General features: G+C 41.9%; 2 protein-coding genes across 2 annotated transcripts; one reads left to right on the forward strand and one right to left on the reverse strand.

Moving 5' to 3' along the window:
* The first annotated feature begins 68 nt into the window (after positions 1 to 68).
* Positions 69 to 1,217, forward strand: LOC143220538 (negative elongation factor E-like). Its single transcript, XM_076446166.1, has 3 exons — positions 69 to 158; positions 407 to 900; positions 974 to 1,217. Exons 1-3 carry the CDS (start codon positions 69 to 71, stop codon positions 1,215 to 1,217), a joined length of 828 nt encoding a protein of 275 aa, XP_076302281.1.
* A 796-nt stretch (positions 1,218 to 2,013) lies between these two features.
* On the reverse strand, positions 2,014 to 12,464 carry LOC143220537 (uncharacterized). Its single transcript, XM_076446165.1, is given in 4 exon segments — positions 2,014 to 2,036; positions 2,039 to 6,359; positions 9,135 to 9,486; positions 12,289 to 12,464. Coding segments are annotated over 4 exon segments (4,872 nt in total).
* Between the last annotated feature and the right edge of the window lie 1,390 nt (positions 12,465 to 13,854).

The raw sequence follows: 13,854 nt of genomic DNA on the forward strand, positions 1-13,854 counted from the left end.
CATCGACTTTGCATGTTCTGTTAAAATTTTTGTGCCAAGAAGAAGAAATTTATATTTGCTTTTATTACATGCAAAATATGGTATACTTACATTTTCCATCAAATTTAACAGAGGAGGAATTGATATTGCAAGCGAAGTATAACAAGCTTAAAAGAAAGGTATACGATAGGTTATATTTATATTTTGGTATTATAACAACTATTTTAATCCTAAGTGGTACGAATTAATTGCTTTTCACGTATTTGCACGATTAAGATTAATTTCACCTGAATTATTGGAGTTTTTGCTTGGAAATATAATAAATAAAGTATTTTATGAGAAAACATTATTACTTTACTTATAGGTTATATTTTCAGTTTTTGTCATTATCATTTCTAATTTTCATTTATTTCCGTCTCTTTTGCAGAAAAAAGCATTACAAGATTTGAAAGCACCAAAACAAGAAGCTGAACGTGTACCACAAACACCAAAACGACCAACGGAAGCTAGAGATGCTAGAGAAGTTGCAAAAAAATTAATCAAATCTGGCGTAATTACTGCTCCAAAAACTCCTAAACGGCCGGAACAATCGTTTAAAAGGCCACGTGGATTAGTCAGAAAATTAAATAGTACGGAAAAGACAGTAAGTTCCTATCAACCATTCTCAGCTACGCAAATGGAAGAAGAAGAAACAGAAACTGTAAGGCCAAGGGTTAAAGATTTATACGATAGTTTTGTGAGTGCTCAAGATACCGAAGATCGTACTAGCAGAGATGTTCAATCACCCACTAAACAAGAAATGAAACCACGTGCTGGAAATACAATCTTTGTATGCGGCTATAAAATTTCAGAAGATTTTTTGAAAAAGCATTTTCAGACATTTGGAAATATTATAAATATTTCAATGGAAGCAGAGAAAAAGTAATTAACAATTAATCTAAAATATTTTATCCAATTGAAAGATCTAAATTTGAATTAATGCTTTATTTTTCAGTCGTGGGTTTGTTACTTTTGATAAAACAGAAGCAGCTGAAAGAGCAATTAGCGAAATGGATGGCAGTATGGTGTCTTCAATTCAGTTGAAAGTATCTTTGGCACGAAGACAACCAATAATAGAACCTATGACAGATGCTACATCTAGTTCTATGTGGTCCCCAATTGCAGCAAATTATTCTCAGAAAAGTGCACACAAAGATAGGAGAGAACTGCAAGTGTACGAGGAAGATCTTTTTATGTGAATGTAATATTTTTTAATTTTCTTAGCATATGTTGTTATAAGATTATAATATTTAGAATCTTATTTTAAAATAAAATTGTACATAGCTTTTAATATTTGCAAGGTATCAAAAAATATTTTTTTCAAATTGTGCATCCTAATTGTTACGATGCCACATTATTATTATAAATTCGTATCTAGTAAAACGGTCAAACAAGATAGAAAACACATTAGCTTGTTTTATTCTTTTTTTTTTTTATGTATTTTTTGTTAATTGTTGACTTTTAGGTGACACTTGAAATTTAACTTTTCTTTTTTACGAAGAGTTCGTGACGATAAAAAAATATGTTGTAATATCGTATATGTATATACGTTGCTTTTATACATCTTTACCATTTAGCGATTAAGTATTCTTATACCAAATGATGTGCAGGTATTATTTCTTTCGTATCTATTAGTCAACAAAATGAATTTCTAGTTGATAAAAATTGTTCAATTTATCAATTAATGATCCGTCGTGACTCATTACATATTTGTTCAAAATGTAACAAACGTATAACAATTGACTATATGTATCAGAGGACAGATGTAATTACGCAACTGCCTGAACAAATATTTTTACTGTTTTTAAATACCTATTTATTATTTTTTTTTTACGCTACTGCAAGTATTAGGTCTTTTCTTCCACTATTCTTCGCTCGTAGATATAGAATGCCCATTATAAGTATATAAAATTACTTTCTAACAGCGGTCAATCGAAAGGAACGTAATGTCATGTAGCTCTGGTTGGAGACGATTCTTACAGCAACTGTACTCTGTTATTTCGGCGGATTAAAATAGTCCAATGATGATGATGCGTTATCGTTCGCGGGTTGCTGAAGAAAAATATCAACAAGCCTGCAATCAGGAGTAACAACGCGCACAGCGTTAGTTCCACTTCTCTGATCTTTTCCCTCGATTCTTCTACGCCTACCATGGACGTCATATAATTCACAAAATGCCTCATTGCTTTTAGGCCAGCCAATCGAAGAACCCTGATCAATTGTCTGGTAGTGTCCGCAATATTTGGCTCGGTATCGATACGATGACTAGTCAAGGAAAAGAATTGTGACGGGATTTGCGAAGCTGGGAACGCTATGAGATGTGTGCCTCCTATTGGAAAGGAAGAGGGTATCGGTGATTGGGACGATTCTCTTTGGCTTTCTCTGTCTGATTGATCCGTGTATGCTGTGTAAGAGATCACGGCACGTTGCGGTTGTATCTCGCTGATTGTGCCCTGACTCACGATACTGTCTGGAGTGTCTGGTGTCACTGATATGGCGGGTGGTAGCGATCGAACCGGGGAAGCGGTTTGTCGCGTTCGAGAGATACTTATTGGAGACGGCGATCTGGATCTCGATTTTCGAGTCTTCTGTTCGCTGTTCTCGAACGTTGTCTCTTTCTGTTTCCCCTCTAATTCGCGGGAGGATGGCAGTTTTAAATCGGCGATTGGCTCGGCTGATTCGCTGCTAGCTTCGGACACGCGATCCGGAGATGGCCTTGACTCTGCGCTCTCTTCCATGGTGGTTGTTACAGATGGTGGCAGGGAGGCGCGGGATTCTTCTGATCTTCCGAGCTCCTTAGCAGTGTCCAGGCTCAGTGAAAAGGGGCTTTCTGAATCTAGAATTCGTAACGACTTATCTTCAGTATCCTGAACGTCAGTGAATGACTGTGTACTACTAGGTGGTACAGTAGTGTGTACTTTATCACTCGGTTCTACTTGCGAGATTGTTAGTATACGCATCAACTCTTTGTCCTCTACTTGCGCGACCGATAGTGTGTGTGTGTTTAATATATCCCTTGCTTCGGTTACTTCTCTTTTAACAACCTTTTGATCCTCGCTTTTCGGTTTCTCATCTTCGCCAGCTTCCCGACGAATCGGTCCTTGATCTCGCTTTTCCTCCATGCTTTCTCTCTCTGCTATGGGAATGTCTGTCTTCTTTTCCGTCTCGATAGCTCTTCTCTCCTCTCTTTCGCTTTGCAGTCTAGAGACTGCCACGGTCTCCAAGTGACTCCTGATGGCCATTAACTCTCTGAGAATCGAAGGAGACAAATTCTCTTCCATACTGTCTCCTATGCTTTTCATTTCGGACGCAGTGATAACCAACGCGTCTATCTCGGACGCGATAATTTTACCAGCTTCGATTTGAGAAACGCTAAGACGATTTACTCTTAGGTCACCGACTTCTAGATTACCGATCCTCGTCGGTTCGTCCGAGAACAGGGTTGGTTGAATGGACTTTAAATGCGTTTCTTCGTCACGGATAGGTTCACCTAGATGAGGTGCAGACAAATGTCTGTCTCCGTAGATTTCCATCCTCCGAGTCGGCGACGGAGACTTCAACGACACAGTGTCGTAAGAAGGTTCCTGCTGTTCTTCCTTGCGCAACTTTTGGGAGACTGGCAGCGGAGGAACAGGTGGTGTACTCGCGTTGGATATCCTCTCGGTGGAGACCATGATCTGGGAGCCTAAGTTAGAAGGCGCTACGACCAGTTTCGCCTGAGTCACCTCTTCCTCTATCACCACATCGTCGGGCAAAGGATCGGTTTGCGTGGCAGTAGTCGTTTCCATAACGATTTCCTCTTGGCTTTCGAGAGTAGACCGTTCTATGGACCTATCCTTCCTGGATCTAGGCGGTCTGGGAGGCGCTGGTAGCGGTCGTCCTTGTATTTTACTCAAAACCTCGCTCCTCTGCAGATCTTTCTGTTCTCCGTCATCGGAATCGATCTCTATATACGGAGTAGACTCCGCTGCTTGCAGAGTTACGCTGTAAGTATCGGTGAGTATGTTATCGTCCTTGGATCTTCCGGGACCGAGGGTGCTGTAGGCTCGCTGAGGACGTTTAGGCGCGACCGGTGTAGAAGCAGTTGCAAATTTGTCCCTCTTTCTTCTCGGAGGCGGTGGTCTCGGTGGTTTCTCTCGTTTTTCTATAACAGCATAATCCGACAATTCTCTTCCAAGATCTTCGTCGTCTCGTGGAATATCCTCTTCCACGTAACCGGTTTCCGGTAACGACTCTGCGCCGTGGGACGTTCTGTCTTCGTCGAGAGCCACGGAAGTTCCTCTGGATCTGGATCTTCTTTTCGGCGGAACGGGAGCTGGTTCCATGTACTCTTCGTCCTGGAGTCTCGTGGCGAGTTTCTGAATGTTCTCCTCGCTCGTTGCCATGATTTCTTCAGCCGTATATTCTTCGAACTTTCTCAGACTTGCTCGCTCCTCGGTGGACACCTTGGAAGGCAACGGAAGAGGTTTCTCAGGGGCAGGTTCCCCGGTCCAATCGGTGTGTCCGTTACAAATAGGATTCATGTCGCCGTTTCTCCGTTCGAAGTCCTTACGCAGTCGTTTGCGTCGAGTGGGTGCTACAGGTGGTACCGGCGATGGTGGACGAGCAGGTTCCATCGCGAATTGCGACTGACTGCGTTGCGAGGATCTAGACTTCCTGCGCGCAGGCTTCACCACCACGATGTCGTCCAACGGTTCCAACGGAAGCTCCACCGGCGCTCCTTCCGTCTGATAAACCACCCTGTGTCTGGAGTCGCTCCTGGTTCGTTCGCGAAATTGATCGTCCGCGGATTCGCTTCGACGAGCCCTGTTCGGGTCCCTCTTTGGTCTGATCGGCGGCATCACGTCGTAGGACTCCACCGAGCTCTCTTTCTGCCTTCTCAACGATCTCTTTCTCATGGGACGTTGCGGAGGGATGGGTACCATGTCTCTGTCAGCCAAGATGTTCCTCTCGGGTCTCAGGGCGTCTCTGATTTCGCTGGTCAAGTATTTCCCAAGGTTCATGTCGTCCTGGCTGAGTCCGCTCTCGCGAAGGAAGAACTCGTCGGAGTCGATCTCCTCGATCACTCCACGCCGACGTCGGTCACAGGAGCTGGCACTCGATTGCTGTTGCTCCCTGTCCGACTGAGCGGACGAAGGCTCGGCATCTTCGTCCTCGTCCATTTCCTCTTCGTACTCTTCCTCTTCGGACGGTGTCTTGTGAACCCCGTATCTTCTCGGGTCTACCATGGCGAACGATTCTTCGTATCTCTCCTCTTCCCTGGCGCGAAGAACCTCTTCCAAGGACCTAGACCTCGGGATGGGCCTGAAGTCCTTCTTCGGCATGTCCTGCTCCGGCCTCCATTCGTCTCCAGCTTCTTCCACCTCGTCTTCAGCGCCACGCTGATAAACCTCTTTGTCGACTTGATACAATCGCTGATTCGATTCGATTCCATCTCTTTCATAAGACTCTTCCTCTGTTTTCGAGACATTCGATCTAGGTTGTGGCTGTCTTTCAGACGTTTCCGGAGATTCCTGCTCGTAATCCATGTATTGAAGCTCCTCCTCCTGGTGTTTGTCTTCCCAAGGTATCGTAATTGGCTCCTCTTGGCTCATGGACAGTCTAGGCTCTTCCCTAGAAGGGTGTAGCCAAGGCTGAGCTCTTTCAGCCGCGGTTTCCGCGTTCGATTGGTCTTCGTCGATGAAACCACTCGTGCTGTCGAATCTCTCGGCCCATCTGCTGCTTCTCTTACGTGTTCGCGGGAACGTCGAGCTCTCCGTGGACTGCGCCCTCGAGTCTTTAGGGGTCGAAGTGGCGTATTCGCCGCTGTTCCTTGACTTCTTGTCGAATATTCGCGGATAAGTGGAAAAGTCGAAGATATTCTTCCGGGAGCCGATCGTCGAGTCGGTAGATCGTTGCTCGTGCACCGGAGACTTTTTCATGCGAGTCAAAGCGTTAGGTAGACGAATGTTAGGTTTCTTGATGCTGAACTTGGCCCTTTCGGGCAGGTGGAACTTGGCCCTTTCGGGGAAATTGAACTTTGGTCGCTCGGGTAGGTGGAACTTGGATCGATCAGGCAGCGAGAACTTTGGTCGGCTTGGCAGGTTGAATCTTGGCCTCTCGGAGAACGAGGATCGTATCCTGTCCATTCGACTGGGTCTTTTCTCGGATTTAGACCTGTCCGACCTGCCGCTGCTCGTCGACCTGGCTTTCTCCTGCTTCTGTCGTTCGGAGAAAGCGAACGTGGGTCGTTGGATGTTCCTTAGACGAGAACGCAGTTTGCCAGCCTGCGTTTTTAGCCGCTGGGGCAGGCCTCGGGCACCTCGACGAAGCGGAAGCTCCTCCAATGCCAACGAGTCTACCTGAAATAAAAAGATTGGCATGCTTGATTCGTCGATAGGATTGATTTTTTTTGCACGCGAGAGGATCGAGAATGGACGTCCATGACGTTGATTAACATGTTCGAGGCTCGCTGCGAGCTTCTGTCCACGGTTGTTTATGTTTCATTGCACCCTGATGGAATTCAGTTCCCTTTTTGAACACCGAGGAACGTTATACGAGAGAATCGCTTAAAAGGAAGAAGAGATTGGAATGATTTAACCACTTGCGCTGGAAAGACGTAGTGCTTTTGTCACAGAATCGCCAACGACGTGGTATGCACGTCGTCATGCGATCGTTACAGAAACGAAAACGACGTGCGTGGCACGTCAGGTGGGATTGTTGCCAGAGCACGGATCATCATTGCATTGTATAGCGTACACTTATCAATATTTAACTCATATTCGAAAATGGAAAGCAAAAGTGAGGCATCAAACACTGCGTGACGCCTCACAGCGAGTTACACTGGACAGTTCTGGTACACGCGTCGGTGAATTTTTTCCCAGCGCAAGTGGTTAAATGTTACGGAGTAAAGAGTTAACGGAGTTAACGGAGTGGAGATTTAACCCTTTGCACTCGGTGATTTTTTGGTTAACGAAGAATAGTAATTCGAAGATCTTTTACCATAAAGTTAACGATATTTTTAAAACGGTAAATAAGAAGTCCTATGAAAATTAAGACGTGGAATTATTTTATCGCGATATTCCAGGCATCGGTAGGTAATTTTAAATTTGATATATCGATTAATATCGATATTTAGAATCCGATTAACTCTCGAGTGCAAAGGGTTAAGCTTGAGTTGGAATAGCGTAGATATAATTTAGGATAAAATTTGAAGCGTTATGGGATTACTTCTCCATTCGTACTTTTCTTGATCATCGACAATTAAATGTGGTCGAAAGAAAAGAGAACTACGTGTTCTTGTAATATCAGAAAGGACCAACGTTCTTTTATCGAGGAAAAAAGAAGAAGAATTAGAGAATTTCTCATTTTCTCGATATTTCTTGAGATCTTTCAATAATAATAGCTAACTGATCAAAGGATCGCGTTTAATTTAATCGTTATCGATTAATCTACTCTTCGAGTTCTCCCACGCTCGTGCTGAATCGAGATTTCTTCTCCCGAAAATAGGATTTTAACGCGTCGTGTAACATTAATGAGCTTGAAACACTTTTGAGGTTCGCGGAAATGGTCACGTCTTGAAATAGATCGCGCATCTTTGTCCATCAATTATCGTCGTTTCGTAGCTTTTAATCGCTCGATTGATTCCTCGTTTTAAATTTCCGTTTTTCCAAAGTCGTTCCAACGTGGATTGATACGTTTTCCCGAGGAAAGGAGCAGAGTAGGGAGAGATAGGGTTGTGCAACCGATGGGAAAGCCCGAGTTTTCTGGAACGTTTGCGACGCGATTGCACAATGGCCCTCGGACAGTGACACGTTGGCTCCAATGCTTTTTATACGCATGTTTCGCTAAATATAGGCCCACGGTGGGCAACAAACGGATAAGCGTTCGCGAGACATTCCGCGAGACTTGTTCGTTTTGGAAAATTCCTGTTCTGTTTGAGAAACCTCGCATTACTTCCTTGACAAAAGCGAGAAAGACGAGTGAATCTATAGAGTGCCTCTTCACGCTGAGTTAAGGTAGAGTTGTATTATATTAATTTATTTAAATATTATCGTGTCGATAAAAATGGCTCGACTTCTTCGATTCGTGTAGTTGATACTTTTAATATCAAGGAGAGTAATTTCGGCGATGAATTCATCATATGAAAATAATTTCCGCGCCCCGCTGATTCACTGTACTCGGAAATTGTTCGAGTCTTCCAGTTCTGGTGATCTAGTGTTAATGTGTCATCGGTACCAGTGAAGAAGCTCACTCTAAAATGACTAATATTATTGCTAATTCAATGGTACTTGATAATTTAATCATACCTATACGACACCTAGTAATTCAACAAAAATTTCATTTCCTTCCCTATGAGGGAAAAGTTTTATTCTAGTTTATGCAAGATTTTAGTTTATGAAAGATTTTAATTTACAGAAGATAGTTTACGAAAGATTTGGTACTTGATAAGTTAATCATACCTATACGACACCTGGCAATTCAACGACAAATTTTATTTCCTTCCCTGAGAAGAAAAAGTTTTATTCTAGTTTATCCAAGATTTTAGTTTACGAAAGATAGTTTATGAAAGATTTTAGTTTACGAAAGATAGTTTATGAAAGATTTTAGTTTACAAAAGATAGTTTATGAAAGATTTTAATTTACAAAAGATTTGATACTTGATAATTTAACTATACCTACACAACACCTGACAATTCAACGAAAAATTTCAGTTTCTTCCCTAAGAGGGAAAAGCTTTATTTTAATTTATGAAAGATAGTTTACGAAAGATTTTAATTTGCAAAAGATTTGATACTTGATAATTTAACTATACCTATACAACACCTGGCAATTCACCGAAAAATTTCATTTCTTTCCCTGAGAGGGAAAAGTTTTATTTTAGTTTATGCAAGATTTTAGTTTACGAAAGATAGTTTATGAATGATTTTAATTTACAAAAGATTTGATACTTGATAATTTAACCATACCTACACAACACCTGGCAATTCAACGAAAAATTTCAGTTCCTTCCCTGCGAGGAAAAAGTTTTGTTCTAGCTTATGAAAGATTTTAATTTGTCAAAGATAGTTTACGAAAGATTTTAATTTGTCAAAGATAGTTTACGAAAGATTTTAATTTACGAAAGATATACTCACTTGGCTAGTGTTAACTTCTCCGTCGGTTCTAGACTCGGCACCCGGTGTAACATCGCTCAGAAACCGTTCCTCTAATCGTTCTTGCAGCTGTTGCGGGGTCTCCATTTCCTCGGATGTGTCACCGGTCTCCACTAGTTCACGACCCTCCATCGCGGTGTCCTCTATCTTGCCGTCCAACGGGAGCACCACATCGCCGGCTCGTGTGAGTTCCGGTGGTAGTCGTGCCCGGTCATCGATGCTGTCGTCGCTATCAGCGACGGGCACCACATCCGTGTCGGTGATTCGCACGACCGGCGCCGACGCCGGCTTCGGCGACGGCGACGGCACCGCGATCGGTTCGTACTCGTGCTCACTGTTACGAAAAGTCACTCGTTTTCTTCTTGTTCTAACCGGCATTTTTTCTCTCGTCTGTTTAGTTACTTCTTGTACGAATGATTAATCAACAAGCTCTAATATTATTAACATTATTCCACGCTTTGGTTAGATTTCCATTGCAAATCGAATTAACGTGGATTATTATGTTATTAAAACCCGTTAAAAGTATCTCAGTCGCTGTTAGAATTAATCGTCTGCTTGTATTTTTCCAGGCTTCCGATTTTCAAATTATTCCCGATCGAATCTCGGTAATCGATTAATCGATAAATGAAATTCGTTAAGGTTTACGCTTATCTTATCGTTCAACTGACCTTCTATTATTGCGCGTGAATTATTTGAGCATGAACGTTAAAGACACTTACCAACTAGATTATACATTTACGTTAAGTTATTGTTAATGTTATTCGCGTTATATTGAGCGTTATTACGTTTGTACATGTTAGCGTGAATACTGTTAGTTTCAAAGTCAGTCTTGTTATTGAGCAAACGCTGGAGAACGAGGCTGGTAAATCCGTGGCTGTTTCACTGGAGCAGGACGGCACAGTGGAAAAAGTAGTCACTGATCAGACAGATGGTGGACTTCCAGCGGTGAGTTAAAGCGTTCGTACGCCGATCACAGGGTTAATTCGCAGACGGTTTGGTCGGGAGGGCAGTGTCGAAGGGAAGCTTATTCGTCCCTTGTTTTGTTCAGGTACGATTTCTTCCGAGGACGGCAGGAATACTGTTACAGCGACAAGATTAATTAATTCCCGAATTTCATCGAATTCTAATAGTCTAAATCTTCTTTCTAAATCTTCCAACATTCAATTTCGAATTTCATTTCAATTTCTTAATTACATTTTGTCAACATCATTCCATAATCTTCCTGAGATTCTTAAACTTGTAGAATTTCTATGTTCCTTTGTTTACGGAGAAATAGAAATTGAATATTCGAAGAATTTTCTACAAACCTCGTGAAATTGATCATGCTTGATAGCTTAACTAAGGAAACATCCAACTTCAATTTTCAAACATTATACTTCAGAATCCTTCGATTAACCATTTCCAGCGATCATTCAATCATATCCATACACCATCTGAATTAAATTTGTTAAACTTGTTTATTCTTTCATTTGGATATTCGATGAAATTTGAATAACTAAATTGTTTATTGGAATCTATTTGCTATATTTCTCCTTCTATTATAACGGAATGTTATAAGCCAATCCTTCGATCAACCATTTCCAGCGATCATTCAATCAAATCCATACACCATCTAAATTAAATTTGTTAAACTTGTTTATTCTTTCATTTGGATATTCGATGAAATTTGAATAACTAAATTGTTTATTAGAATCTATTTGCTATATTTCTCCTTCTATCATAACGGAATGTTATAACCCAATCCTTTGATCAACCATTTCCAGCGACCATTCAATCAAATCCATACACCATCTAAATTAAATTTGTTAAACTTGTTTATTCTTTCATTTGGATATTCGATGAAATTGGAATAACTAAATTGTTTATTAGAATCTATTTGTTATATATCTCCTTCTATTATAACGAAATGTACCTATACGTAATTCTTCGATAATTTCCAATTTTCCTAAAGTTCGATATGCTCCGCAACCTATTTAAAAATCACCCAGCATAGGTTAGCTTCTTTTATCTTTAAGGATCCTCGACACAGAATCTGCCATTATCTTTGTCTTGATTGGCCGAGTCTTATCGCGAATTTCCACAAGCCGATCATCGATACCTTCCATTATTGAAATACAACTCGATGCCCATTTAATCGCGTCGTGTCTATTCAATCTCGAGCTTGAAGGTTAGGATCACGCTCGTTCCATCTCGATATTTATCAATCTTCTTCCCTTGAATCGTATATACACACGGATGTCTAATTCTCATTTATCTACAAATATATTCTCTCCACATAAACCTCGTAATAATTAAAAAAAAAAAACACACGAACTTCCACGGTGATACTAAACCAGGCTGACAAGAAGATTCTAAAATCCCGGTAGAATTGAATTCCCTTTAGAAGGTAAACAGTTAACAAGCGTCAATTTCGTGTCGCAATTACGATGTTAATTTCTGTTTATTCCAGGGGTGCATCGAGTGTGCTGGGTGACCTATAGGTAAAAGCGTGTGTCTACAATAACGTACACTCGCACAGGTACATATACATATATTTACAGTTCTATACATACGAGTTTACAATCATCCACTGTGTTGGTACACAGGTACACTGACAGACATAGACGGAGAAGATGGGGAAGCGAGAGGAGAGTCTGGACGTGGAACCGAGCTGACCGAGGATTCTATGTATAGCCAGCCAGGCGAACCTTAAATAGCTGCGACGGCACGCGAGCTTAGTCGTGCACACGTAACCTATACAACATCGACTACTCTCCCCGTGAATGCTTATCGGCAGGGATATTCGTTCATAGCTAGAAAAGGAATGAACTGGCCTGGATACCGAGTCGCTGGAATTCGCTTGAAAGCCGCGTTTCCAAACCGTTGCTTGGTTACTTCATGCACACATAAACGCGGAGCTATGTACAATCCAACTACACACAGGCAACATTATATATATATATATATATATATATATATATATATATATATATATATATGTATAATACACTTACATACGGAAGAGGGATGGAGTAATATAGGAGAAATTAGCAAATGCTATAGAGCTCGAAAGGTTGGTCTGGAGTAGCGACGGTTATAAGACTCGTCTATCGGTTTGTGTAGAATGAAATGGTGTGTGGTCTGACTTATTACTGACCTGCAGCGGACCGCAGGTGGCTGCTGCATTGTCCTGGACGGCGGTCTACCGAGGAGAGCACGTCGTTCCGGCAGAAGCGAGTCGCTCTGGTAGTACTGACAGCCGCAGCGAACCTCGCGACCGAGGCTCGACGTCGACGACGCTCGCGAGGTGCGTCCACGTTGCTCCGGCTCCATCCCCACCCCCTTTGACTCCACTTGTCCACCTCCAGTCTCCTCTTCCTCTCTGCCTACCTGGTCGCCGGTTCGAAATGGCCCGTCTCTGTTCACGATCGCGCCCTTTCTTCCTTCCAGACACCTCGCATCCTCTTGCCTAGCTTTTTTTTTTTTTCCTCCCTCCTTCCGGTTCTCCGCGACCACGTCGATATACTGCTGTTGCGCGGGGCTGCCGCGACCCCGTACGATCCACCGAGAAAGGGACAGACAGAGGAGAACCGTGAAAGTAAGGGAGAGAGAAAGAGAGAGAAAGAGAGGAGAGTTGGGTTCCCTTTGAGCAACCCGCTGCTGCGGCCCGATACTAGGCGACTCTGTACCCTCTCTGGCCCATCCGCAAAACACTCTTGCGGACATCCAGATTATTTATAGAAACATTTCGTGTCGGATGACTATTAATTCGAACTCGGTCGGCTAGAATTCACCTGCACGCGCGTATAATCGTACCACCTGGCGGCGATTCCATCCACGACGCGCAGACGCCGCGACGAAAGCTCTCGTAGCGGGAGAATTTGATTTTTCATTAGCTAAGATTCGGAATTCGTGGATTTCTCAGAGGCAAACTCGAACGACGTCATCGAGATCTACGTGAACATTTGATTAGTTTTTACGATTCTTGTAAGAAGATCACGAGAGAAAGAATTTAAGGGGATAATATTGCGAGTTTATTATCGTTCTGTTCGGAAAGCTGCGTTGAAAAGGTCGTTTCGAATTTGATTAGTATTTCAGGCTAGTTCTTGGAAGGAATTTTCTTCATATTGTAATCCTCCTTTATTTCGTTCAATTCAAATTCGATTTCTCGATGAGTTACATTGGATGGAGAATTCGAAGGAAAAGTTAAAGATATTAACTTGTTGGACTTGAAGGATACTGTAGTAACGTCGTTAAAAGTTTAAGCAAATCTTACTTTCTTTTTTAATCGTTTTTTTTCTTTTTTTATAAGAATTTCCGTACGTGTTATAATTTTCTTTTCCGATTTCTCGACGTATGGATGGAGAATTCAGGAGAAATCTTAAAAATATCAACCGTTTGAACTTAGAAAGCACTGCAGTGACGTCGCCGGGTATTTCTTATATCTCTTAAGATCTCTTTCTGTAACAATTTTCGTATAACAATCCTTCTAGCGTTTCTGTTCCCCCGTAAACCTATTTTTTTTTTTTCTTTATTGCTAAATGTAAAAAATCGTTTCCACTTCACCGTGTACTGCAAAGGGATCGAAGGTATTTTGCCGTTTGTATTTTACAAATGAACTCGTAGATAATTTACTTTTAGCATTTTAGTCTTAGTCTTTCAGTTTTCCTCTGACAATAATATGCAAACGGGTGATAAAAAATTTGCCGCCTCTTCAACCCTC

Source organism: Lasioglossum baleicum, unplaced genomic scaffold, assembly GCF_051020765.1.
Source record: "Lasioglossum baleicum unplaced genomic scaffold, iyLasBale1 scaffold1171, whole genome shotgun sequence".
Classification (NCBI taxonomy): domain Eukaryota; kingdom Metazoa; phylum Arthropoda; class Insecta; order Hymenoptera; family Halictidae; genus Lasioglossum; species Lasioglossum baleicum.

What these genes read in the sequence shown, in the direction of transcription:
- LOC143220538 (XM_076446166.1), top strand. Translation starts at nt 69, where the DNA reads ATGCAAAATATGGTATACTTACATTTTCCATCAAATTTAACAGAGGAG. An exon ending in ATAACAAGCTTAAAAGAAAG is followed by an intron (nt 159 to 406) that starts GTATACGATAGG and finishes TCTCTTTTGCAG; the next exon opens with AAAAAAGCATTACAAGATTT. An exon ending in TCAATGGAAGCAGAGAAAAA is followed by an intron (nt 901 to 973) that starts GTAATTAACAAT and finishes TTTATTTTTCAG; the next exon opens with TCGTGGGTTTGTTACTTTTG.